At 33.5% G+C, this 11146-nt stretch overlaps 1 protein-coding gene and 2 non-coding genes across 7 annotated transcripts in view; 2 read left to right on the top strand and 1 right to left on the bottom strand.

The window, feature by feature from the left end:
- Positions 1 to 15: 15 nt before the first annotated feature.
- Trnap-cgg (transfer RNA proline (anticodon CGG)) lies at positions 16 to 92 on the top strand. The gene has a single exon. It is a non-coding gene; the product is annotated as a tRNA-Pro (tRNA).
- Positions 93 to 5188: 5096 nt separating this feature from the next.
- On the bottom strand, positions 5189 to 5262 carry Trnat-agu (transfer RNA threonine (anticodon AGU)). Its single transcript has one exon. It is a non-coding gene; the product is annotated as a tRNA-Thr (tRNA).
- A 379-nt stretch (positions 5263 to 5641) lies between these two features.
- LOC149803653 (uncharacterized) overlaps positions 5642 to 11146 on the top strand; it is a 77482-nt gene continuing 71977 nt past the window's right edge. For 3 of the 5 annotated variants that reach the window (XM_089953417.1, XM_089953416.1, XM_089953413.1), the window contains exons 1-2: positions 5642 to 5758; positions 9099 to 9163. In XM_089953417.1, coding sequence (XP_089809543.1) covers positions 9122 to 9163 — 42 coding nt within the window. In that variant the 5' untranslated portion in view covers positions 5642 to 5758; positions 9099 to 9121. Of the gene's footprint in view, positions 5759 to 6821; positions 6953 to 9098; positions 9164 to 11146 lie in introns of those variants that run through there. The other 2 variants (XM_089953418.1, XM_089953415.1) reach the window with 1 other exon arrangement.

The following is an 11146-nucleotide window of genomic DNA, read 5'->3' as shown; positions in this document are numbered from 1 at the left end:
TACTTCTTTGTTTCAGACCGCTCCGGTGGCTTAGTGGTCAGAGCGTCCGCCTCGGAAGCGGAAGGTCGTGGGTTCGATCCCCGGCCGAGTCATAGCAAAGACTTACAAAAATGGTACTAACAGCTGCCTCTCTTGGCGCTCAGCATTAAGAGGTTAGTGTTAGGACTGGTCGGACTGGTGTCAGGATAATGTGACTGGGTGGGACATCATGCTACATGTCTGCGGCATGATGCCCCAGTGCTAGACATCACTATAAACTGTCACACTGCAGACATCGTAGCAATATGACTGAAAAATTGTTAAAGCTACGTTAAAAATCCAAATCACACACACACTTTTCCTCTGTATACAATGGGCTCGAAATCTTTATGATTTAATGTAAGGTAAATGCATATATCTGGTTTGTTTTGTTTTTATTTTCTGTAATATATTGGGGTTTTCTTCACAGTTGTTTTTGTCTCATTAATACTTTCAGACTGAAAATGTAAAACATACGGGACAAATAAGTGATTATGGTTGTTTTTAAATTAACAAAAGATACCTTTGCATGTATTGTATCGTGCTTCTGTCTTACTGCAGAATCGTATAGATAATTCAGATTTTTTTTTTAAATGAGTCAGAAACTTCGAACAAAAGTAATATTTGCTGCTTTTGTTAATTTGATATAACGCCTAACATTAAAAAAATCCTTTAATCCACAATAATATCTTTTTCGTAGACTTTAAACAGACAATTGTAAATTGATTTAAAAATCATCAGATTCATCTATTTTAGTGTTCATCTGTAAACACTGTCAATATTTTTGCTATTATACTATGATGGACTGTATTTATCGTTGGTGACAAAAATAAAACTGATTATCTTATTTTCAACTATAATACAAGTATTTTAGCTTTTATTTATTCTGTCAATTTTATCTTCATTTCTCCTCTCATTTGTTCATATCCATAAATATGTGTATTTATGCTCGTTTTGTGAACAATTAAGTTGCAATTCTGTTTATCATATTTAAACCATTTGGTCTGCAATTCAAATCATATCATTTCGACTGTCATCTGTTCTCATTACGAGTCAAATTTCTAAATATAGCTATACTCTCACAGAACCAAAATCTTTAAGTTTTCTACTGAATATTTTATTTGAAGTATGGTTGTACGTCGTTTAATAATAAATAAAGATCCTGCTCGTCCCACCACACCCCCAAATCTGTACTCATTTTATGTTCATCTAAGGCCATCATGAAGCCTTCTGGTGCTAATCTTATTTCATGTTTTATGTCTTATCATTCTGGTTATTTTTCTGCTCGTTTTGAAGACGAATTAGAGGAGGCATGCATCCCATTTCCTTTCTTTCAGATTTGGAAATTTTGTTTATCAAATCAAGCACTGAAGATATGTATTTTTTAAAATTATTATAATTTTTTTCAAATTAAACAAAATCAGTATGAAATTTAATTCGTTTTGTTTCGATTGAACATTTAGCCCCTTTTTGCAACGTAGAGATGTTTGTAATAATGCACTTTTAGTTGTATTTTCTGATTTCTTAGGTTCGATTTCATCACATTTGCACATTTTGTATACCATAGCACATAAATAATGTAATTGCCTCTATCAACGGTACCAATATTCTTTACGATTCAATATGATATTATTTCAGTGATACTTTTATATCAGCTCACACATTTTCTTCTAATCGTCTTATATTTTCTATTTTACAAAGCACATATTTTTTTATCTCCATTTTCAAAATCTTCTCAACCTTAATAAAGTCGGTCTGTACTGAGATAACTCCTCCTAGTAGAAATATCTCCTCAAATGTTTCTCTCTTTAAGTCTTCAAATGTATGCATAGTTGGAGTTTAAATTTTTCTAGGACTTTATTTATTTTTTAAAATCCAGACAGTTTGGTCGCTTTGCATTTTTATGTTCATATGATATCTGTATCCATATAACCAAATACTTTAATTCAAACGATTTATCTATGTTGTGTGTCACTGGCTATACTTGGATTCACGTCAAGTGACCTGTGTTAGCTGTTATTATATTCACCCATAAAATTAGGTAATGCATCAACCCATTTTTAGATTTGACTCTAAATAAAATATTTCAATATTCTTGTCTTCAGAGTTCATTTGTCTTTCAGTTATATATGCTTTTATATAAAAATATGCGGAGAAGTATTTGGAACTTTCTTTCTGCAATAATGTTTCTGAACCTTGTGGTTATAAAATTACCTCCCTTCATCAAACTATCCTTTCTTGCTTTTAGCTCTTTAATTTTTTTTCCAAATGCGCTAAATATATGACCTCTCTTTTTAGTGTTAACGTTCTCAGCCGAGGCGGATTTTAGTGTACTTAACATCCTAATTCCTTTTCATATGATTGCTTGTTTGCTATATCTACCACTGGTCACTTAAGCGGTTAATATGGAATCTTTCAAACGGAAATATTTATTTTCTTGCTTGTGTAAAAAAAGATTAACATTTCTTTCAATTCAGCTATGTTATTTTCTTTTTGTCCAGTTTAATATGTTTCCACACTTGATTGATATTTGTGTAAACAATGGGACGTTCAACATCGTAACTTAAAAATATAAAATAGTCCTCTTTGTTACCAGTCATTAATTTTGTGTAAAATTTATTTTCGCATCTACATTATTTTAATCTCTTTGGTTGCACAGCTTCAACAGTAATATTATATAAATATATGTTTTATTTAAAGTGGCAATATTTTATTGAAGAGCAGGTTATACTGGATCGTAGGACCGAGCAACCACTGTCTTTTTCAATGTTTCAAATATCAGGATCATTACCTTGAAAGTTCACTGACAGGAACACCACATATACTGATATTTATTTCCATGGATTATTATAGGAAACAAAATATTATTCTAACTCTTAAAATTTTTAATACTGGAAAATTCAGAAATAACCCCTTGTTCATTTTTAAATGTTTAAGAAACAATTTCTTTATTTTTAATTTCGTTCTCAAGTCAGTACAGAAATATCTCAAGTTGAAATAGGACTATATCGTTCAAGTTTTTATGGATTTCCTTAAAGAAATGATATTTGTACATAGGTGAGTGTTTTATTTGAAAACAAAGGTATTTTCAAACTTAAAGTAAATCATGAACTTATCCTTTCTTAGCTTCTGAAAACTTTTTGTTGTAGGTCCAGGCGTTTGCGAATTTCAGTTTGTTGTTCTAAGATGAAATGTGGTCGTGCAGATAAAAAAAAATGTTTCATTAATTTTAACTTTGGGGTAGAGAAACTTATCATTCAGGCCATCGGGGCTACGCAAGTTTGGTGTAATGGTATTTATCATAGAAATAATTGGCCATATCCCAGCCGATTTTAGTTTGATTTTTACAGTTTATTGTTATCACTGCACGTACCTGAGGTAAAAATGGTGTTCTGGCGCAAGAGCTATTTTACTTGTACGTCAGAGAAGTCTGCCTGTCTCTTTTATTATTTATGGTCCATTGTCCTGGGCTGTCCGTAAACGCATTAAAATAGATCAACGTGTTACCATCATTTTAAAGAGTATGATTTAGGAAAAACTTATCCGTTTGATCTTCTTCCGTCATTTCTCAGAACTTTTGTGTGTTTTTTTATTTTACTACAAGAAGCAAAATTTGAAGGATGGGATTCTGCAACTAAAAAACTTTCTACAAATCGTACAGCATTACATATTTATAAAGCAAAATGGGGATACGATATTGATATTTTTTAAAAATTATTTCAGAGGATACTATAGTTGTGATGTCTAGGAAATGTTGTTAAAAAAAAAAGATATTGAAGGGCGGTGGAGTTCTGAAGTTGGAAGAAAAACATTAACTATGTTTTGGTGGTGGGTTGTATGTTGCTTATAAGTTTAGAGAGAGAGAGAGAGAGAGAGAGAGAGAGAGAGAGAGAGAAAGACTTTTTGTCGGGAAATTTTGTTTTTGTTTACGTGGGATAAGAATGTATGGGGAAGCGAGAGTTTTGTGGCTGGGCAAATATATTTGATTTAATACTTATTTGCCACACCTAGAATTTCAAGGTTGTCATGGTCTTCCAACTCCACCTCAAACAGATGAAGTCACATGGTCATCAGTAGGCACTGCTTTACCTCACCTGGTCTCGGAACAGATTCTTACAGTGGTATTCAAAATAGCAGGAAACTTTGTATGCTTCACGTTTTAAATTTCGCGAGAAAGGGATGCGAAAGTGACAAAAACTTAAAAAAAATAGAGGGTGTTTATCATGTTCTGAAAGAGCTTCTGTCTGTGACAGTTTTTTTTTTTTTTTGGGGGGGGGGGGCACAGCATTGACGCTGTTTCGTCTTTTCCAGTGGTATTAATTTTTCTATAGTAATGGGCAATTTTAAGAAAAACATTACAGGCTAATATAGAAGCTTTTAATGCTTGTAGACCTCAAATAGTTTAGCCTCCGTTAAACTTCTGATAAAATATTAGGATGTACAGGAATAAAGCAAAAATAAAAAAATAAAAACAAAATCCCTAACAGCTTTAAAGAAATTTACAACTTTTTCATACCCGAGGCTTATGTCCCGTTCAAAATTTTAGCTTACTCGAAATTTCCAGTTTGCTCGAAATGTCAAATTTACTCAAATGTCCAATTTTATATAAAAACCAAAAGAAATACAATGGCTGGCCATCACGAGTCCACAAGCTTTCAACTGCTTAATGCACCCCACTCCTCATGTCAATTTATTGATTGGGAGGGAGGTTGTGTAGGATGTAACTCACTCCAATCCCCCACAGTGTGACCCAGGAACAATTCGTGACATTTGTGATGCGTCTTCTTGTATGAATGTATATGTAAAGTCTTGTTTGAAAATATCATTGTAATTTAAATATCTGTACATTTGACCTTTGATCTGCTCCCAGGACAAATGTGACAGAGGCCAAGAACTATAACCGTCTCTCATATGATTATCACAGTAGCAAACTTTCGTGAATTGTCACCCGAAGTGGTTTAGGACATAGGTTATCGCTTCCAGCTTTTATTTTTTTATTTGTATTTTTTTTTTGTATGGTATTAACGAAATTTAGAAAATGGTAATTGTTTCAGTTTTTGTTGTTCAAAACAAATGAAGATTGTAAAATTTGTACTTTATTTTATTGTTGAGAATTGGGTACATGAAAATATAATTTACCCCCCCACCAAATACAAAATAAATAGTAAAAAGGCTCCAGGGGGAGTCGAACCCTCGACCTCCAGTTTACTAGACTGGCGCTCTAACCAACTGAGCTATGGAGCCACGATGACACAAGGTCTACGTCACAGTATAATACAAATTTTCAAGAAAATTTGAATATCTCTGTAGAGAAAAATATTAGCTAAGCAACTGTCTTAAGGAATGATGTGATTTATTTATAATGCTTTATTAATAGTTTTCTATACATTAGTTTTAAAAAAAATGCAGCATTAACAACTAACAGACCCGTCAAGAAATCGACAGCTAACAAAAATCATGCTGGTTAGATTCGTATAAATGTCTTTATTTGTGATTTCTCTTTTGAAAAAATATTCAGATTTATATTTATTAAAATTAAGATTGAGTCTGCTGTTTTGACATATCCATTCCTCGTTTATTCAGAATTTTATATAATACGAATTGATGGTCATGAACTTATGTGCACAGGTGAAGGTCATAAAACAATTCGCGCCAAGTTTTGTTTAGAATCACAAACCTAAAACGTTCATTTTCATGGACAGTAATTTAACCCTTCTAATCCCCAGAACAAAATTCTCTGGTTCGTATGAATATAATCGTTTGTACACTAAATATATACATCTATTTGTGTATGTTTTGTTCACTAACTATGTGCGTCTGATGGAACAACAATGGCTTCACAACACCACAGTATTTAGTCTCTGCCTATGCCTCTTTATTAATAATTTAACATTTGGTTTCTCATACCCAATCATGATTTCAAATGGTGGATATCCTAATTACATTCATAGACGCGGGGGTGGGGGTGAGGTGTCTTTTTTTGGGTAAAATTTGTAATGCCCGCCTACGTTGAAATCCCATTGCAGACGGTATCCAGGAAAATTATGTATGCTTGTCCCATTTAGCATTCAAGATAATTTAAGCGGTGGCAGTAAAGTCTGCATAAGAAAAACTAAAGTTATTCTTGGACATTTTTATCACATTTTCAAAGTTGAGTGTTCTTCCTTGTCCTATCATCTAGAGTATTTGCACACCCTCCTGTTTGTTTGTACCCTATACCATTTTAAAAACATAAATATCAAAGATGGAACTTTTTTTAGCAGAACTTAATAATTTCATTTGTTGATTTGTAATTTCTAACCAGTTTGTTGCCATTTGGCCTCAAACACTAAAATTATTAGCATTTATAAGCAAACACAGCTTGTTGATGTTAAGGACTGTGTCCTTTTACACATGTTAAGAGATATTTGACATATACATTTTGTTGCCATGCGTATTTTTGATGCAGAGGATTTGCATAATGAAATCAGAATTTATTCAGAATCCAATGCATAGGATGGCTTTCTTTATTCTTCGAGCATAGGCAATGTTATGACGGAGTAGCTTCCCCTAATCTTGCAAGCTTTCACACGATTTCCTTCGAGCTCAGCAACATGTAGACCAGACAAACTAACCTCAGTGCTTGTCGGACTTGAAAATGATCTCCAGATGAAAATGGTGTGCATTCTAAATCTGTAACCAAGAAAGGGAAAGAAGCAGAACACAACAGAGTAGATGTGGATCATAACTTAAATGAAAAATGGAGAAAATATTTCCCTTGAATGGAATATGGCACATCCATTAGGATTACCATTGTGACTTGTAATTGCAAAGACTGCAAAAGTGAATATCCTTTCATGACAGGGTTTAAGAATTTTTACAAATCTCCTCAGGTTTGCCACAAGATATCTGGAAAACATATCAGCCAAGGCATTCTTTCACAAGAAAGAAATCAGTAAGCTTGCAGAGACAAATGTGTTGTTTACTTTGCAAAGTATGGGGGTCATTGTAATTTTTGTTGGTTTGTAATATGGTTGCAGTTGGAGAAAGATTGAAAAGTTTAAGTGTAACTACTAAAAAGAACATGAATCATTAGCCTCTTTGAATTTTCTTTAACTGTGTTCTTGGATGAAGTACAATAAAAATAAAAAAAACAATGAATGTGCACATTTTATGACATGCAGTAAATTAACTGCCATTCGGTTAAAAAGATTTATTTGCAGACATTGTAGCGACATGACAAAAATTGTTAAAGCTACAATAAAAATCCAAATCTGACACACAACTCACCAGACTTATTTGGATTTTTGTATTGGCCTATATATATTATATGTAATGTGTTGCTTTATAATATTGCTACAAAAGATGAAGACTGTTAAAAGTATGACTATAAACAAAAAAGGAAAATGAGTTAATACAATTATTCTATGAATGGACAATGCATTTGTTTGTTAATTGTGTGTGTTTGTATTTTTTAGACAGAGTGTGTAGTGCAAGTTGCAATATCCTATTTCATGCTGAAAAGTACAGGTCAAATGAAAATTTTCAGTACATGCACATTTTTTTCTTGACCCCCACTTCTGACACCAATGTTGTTTTTTGTTACCCTCAGTTTTACACCCCTGGGGGATACACTGAAGCAGACAGATTGTTCACTGCCTTTTTCTGTTTTCTAGAATAGTCCATATTGGTTAAAACTTGTCTGCATCCAATATTACAACACCAACAAGTTGACTGTTTGGGATACCCTGGCAACTTTCAGGATAGGATTTATAAATCAGTGAAATCAGTAAATGAAATGACTAAGTTTTGTGCATTTTTTATATGTCATTGAAGCCTTTTGTTTCTAGAATAAGAAGCTGGTAGAAAATAATGGGAGGGTGTGTGAATACTATAAATAGCTATGTTCAAGTGGGTGGGATAACTCAAAACAGCTTTTTGAAAATAACATTGGACTCAATCCAAAACAGGACTGTTTTTGCATGATGCCTTGAACTTTAGCGGTCACTTCTTGCAGTAAAATATGGCTATTTGTGCACAATAAAATCCCAGATCTTTCATATCTGTTCTTATAATTTTAATGTGCATTTTAAAGGAATTAAACATTTGATGTTATTTTCAAATTGAATTTGATCTCCTTAATCTGCCAAATACATGCTCAACATGTACATTTTCAGAAAGAGCAAGATTTGAAACCTTTTTAAAAATATTTCTGGAAAGTTTAACTCTTGCACCATCCCTGATATTGGGTTTTAAAATAAGTGGGTCAGTCGTGCATCCAGATCAGAGCATACATTGCCAACATGATAAAATAGTGTCATGATTTTTTATTAAAGTGAGAAAGCTTGCCAATAGCTTCTCTTGTGTCAGTTGTCCATCCCAGGGTTTTTCTGGATTGTTCTCCACCAGAACATACTGGCCACTGGCATAACCTATCTTGTGCTGAAAAGTGTTAATACACAAAATTACAAACCACAAACTACCATTTGTTGAGGATGATTGCACAGGTCATGTATTGGACTGGTTACCTAAAACTTGTAAGCATAGTCACATGTAAAGATAGTGATTTAACATAGCAACTAGCAATCTTAGTCACAAATGGGATTAAACTGTGAATTAAGCTGCATTGTCTGAATGTTTTTTGATACAAAATTTATATACTTGAAATTGGAAAGTGCTGATTTCGATTTCTAGTTAACCACATTATGATTGTGAAGGTTGTCACTGACAATTTGATAATTTCACTCATCAGTTTTTAATTGTTTTGTTCTTTATGATACCATTTTAGTCATGACTTGGAGTGCTGTAATCAACCTTACTTTGAGCCCTGTCGATAGGAGGTTCATTGATAGTTTTAGAATTAATAATTAAAAACTTAACATATGGCGTGTGCTGGTGACCTAGAGACAGTGTTATCTAAAGAACACTTACTGGTGCAAGTGAAAGAGCATGGTGTTATGTCTGTCTGTCAGTCCATTTAAGTTTTGCATTTAGGTCACTGGAAAGTATTCCTGTTCCATAAACAAGCATTTCTAATAAAACAAGGTTTACAGAGTGAATAATATACAAAATTGTCTAACTAGATATGATTAAACTTTCAGATTAAGCAAGAAAGAGAACACTGATGCTGGGAATTGTTATGGAGCCGGATGGACAAGAGGACATGGTAAACTCCCAAGATTGCTATAATTATACAAAAGCAAATTTTCCAGATTTAATGCAAGAATAGATCAATGTACACATTCACTGAGGAGACATAAAGACTTTCATCCTTCCTGTTGATAGATCACCGGGTGAAAACAATCTACATTTGCAAATGATTTTGGCAAAAGTTTCTGTTTTGTTTAAAATGGGACCACATTTTTGAATATTTGTTTTTTTTTTCTATATTTTCATGACATGTTTGAATTAGTGCCCTGTTGAGGGTAATGCAGTGTTTTCCCCCTAACGGCTTCTGACCTATTACAGAGGGACAAAATTTGTATATCACCTATGAGAAGGTATTGATTGGGGGTATTTTTCGGACTAAATTGTTGAGCGATTAACTGCTCCATGATAAGGGTCTTATTATGGGACATGTACAAAATTTAAAGGTAATTTTTCTTTCCCGGTTTCAGATCTTGGACAGGATATCAGAGTATTAAGGTTATTAACAGTTCTCCGAGATATGAGAAAAATGGTCACATTTTGCAAGTAAAAATTGGTGTTTGTGAAAATTGTCAACTGGTTGCCATCTGGTCTTAAATATGATGAAGTAGCCACTAGAAAATTACTTCAGCAAAAGGGCAGAGTGGTCTAATGCGCTCAGCATTATGGATCACTGCCAAACTCACCTCTGTCTGTCTTGGGCTCGGCTAATGTGGGTGTGCGAGAAAGCTTGCCGGTAGCTTCTTGCGGGTTGGTGGTTCTTTCCAGGGTTTTCCCGGGTTTTTCCTCCATCATTAATAATGGCTGCCATGTATAGCCTATCATGTGCTGAAAAATGGCGTAAAACCCCATTACAACAATAATATCAGCAAAAAATATGTTTCTTGAGAAACTAAAATGATTTTTACATTTATAACAACTGACTCAGGACATGGAATTCTGTTTTATAATTCCAGTTCAGGTTTTAATGTGCCAGTCGTTTATCAGAAGGGTAAATAAGGAATCCTTCTAAAAATTTTGTTGTGAAATCTACCCATTTATATTCCTTTCAAGAAAACTAAACAAATTCATAGGCTGGGTGAGGAAACAATTGTGCTGTTTTATTTAATCAGTTGGGTTGAGCTTCACTTTTGGGCTAAATTCATCATTGCTCATTCCAGCTGTGGACTTCGTCCAGGATTAGAATTTTAGAATTTGTTCTTATTTTGACAAGACATGATGTGGACAAATTAATTGATCAATCATCATATTCTTGGCACAAACCAATAATTATTAAATTTGTTCCAATTCCCCACACTACTTTATTTCCTGCTTTGGTTGAGAAAATGCGATGATTCATAATTAAAGTTCATGTGTGCATCATTGCTGGAAACTTTCTATCCAGTATTGATATTGAAATTGGTAATAATAAAACTGCTATATCACCATGCACTTCACTCCAGATTTTTGTCATATGTTTGCTTTTTTTAAATACCTGCCATAAAGTGAAATTTTTTATGCCATGATGTTATGTTTATTCTGACTTTTTTCCACACATTAACTTTAGTTCTCTGCTGTCTACCATATGAAACTATGTAATTAGCTTGCATTTGGTGTAGAGAAGAAAACTTTAATTCTTACCCTCTTCCTTAACAAAACATCATAGATGGTTTGCATTCGGGAGGAGGAAGATGCCTATTGATTTCAAGATTGAAATGTCATGGTCAGATTGACTTTAAAAAGGGAAATAACTTCCATCCAATAACCACAAACCATCACCAAGCATTCTGGATGGCTTCAATTTAAGTCGAGTAAGGCCATTGAGGTGGGGTGGGGTGAAATTGTCTTGACTGAAAAGAAAAATAGTTTTCACAAAATAACTTGATGGATGCATAATACACTGTTTATGGTACTCTAGTTTTTCATTCTTTATATATCATGGTCATATTCAATGAAGAGAAGTCTTGTTTTGTTTTGCTTATTACAGTGTTCAGGCAATGGAACACATTATTTTGAAGCCAAT

The sequence above is a fragment of the Sinohyriopsis cumingii genome, chromosome 3 (assembly GCF_028554795.1).
Source record: "Sinohyriopsis cumingii isolate HCF-2022 chromosome 3, ASM2855479v2, whole genome shotgun sequence".
Taxonomy (NCBI): Eukaryota; Metazoa; Mollusca; class Bivalvia; order Unionida; family Unionidae; genus Sinohyriopsis; species Sinohyriopsis cumingii.
Note: the sequence above shows the minus strand (reverse complement) of the source record. Positions and strands in the feature narration are given on the sequence as shown.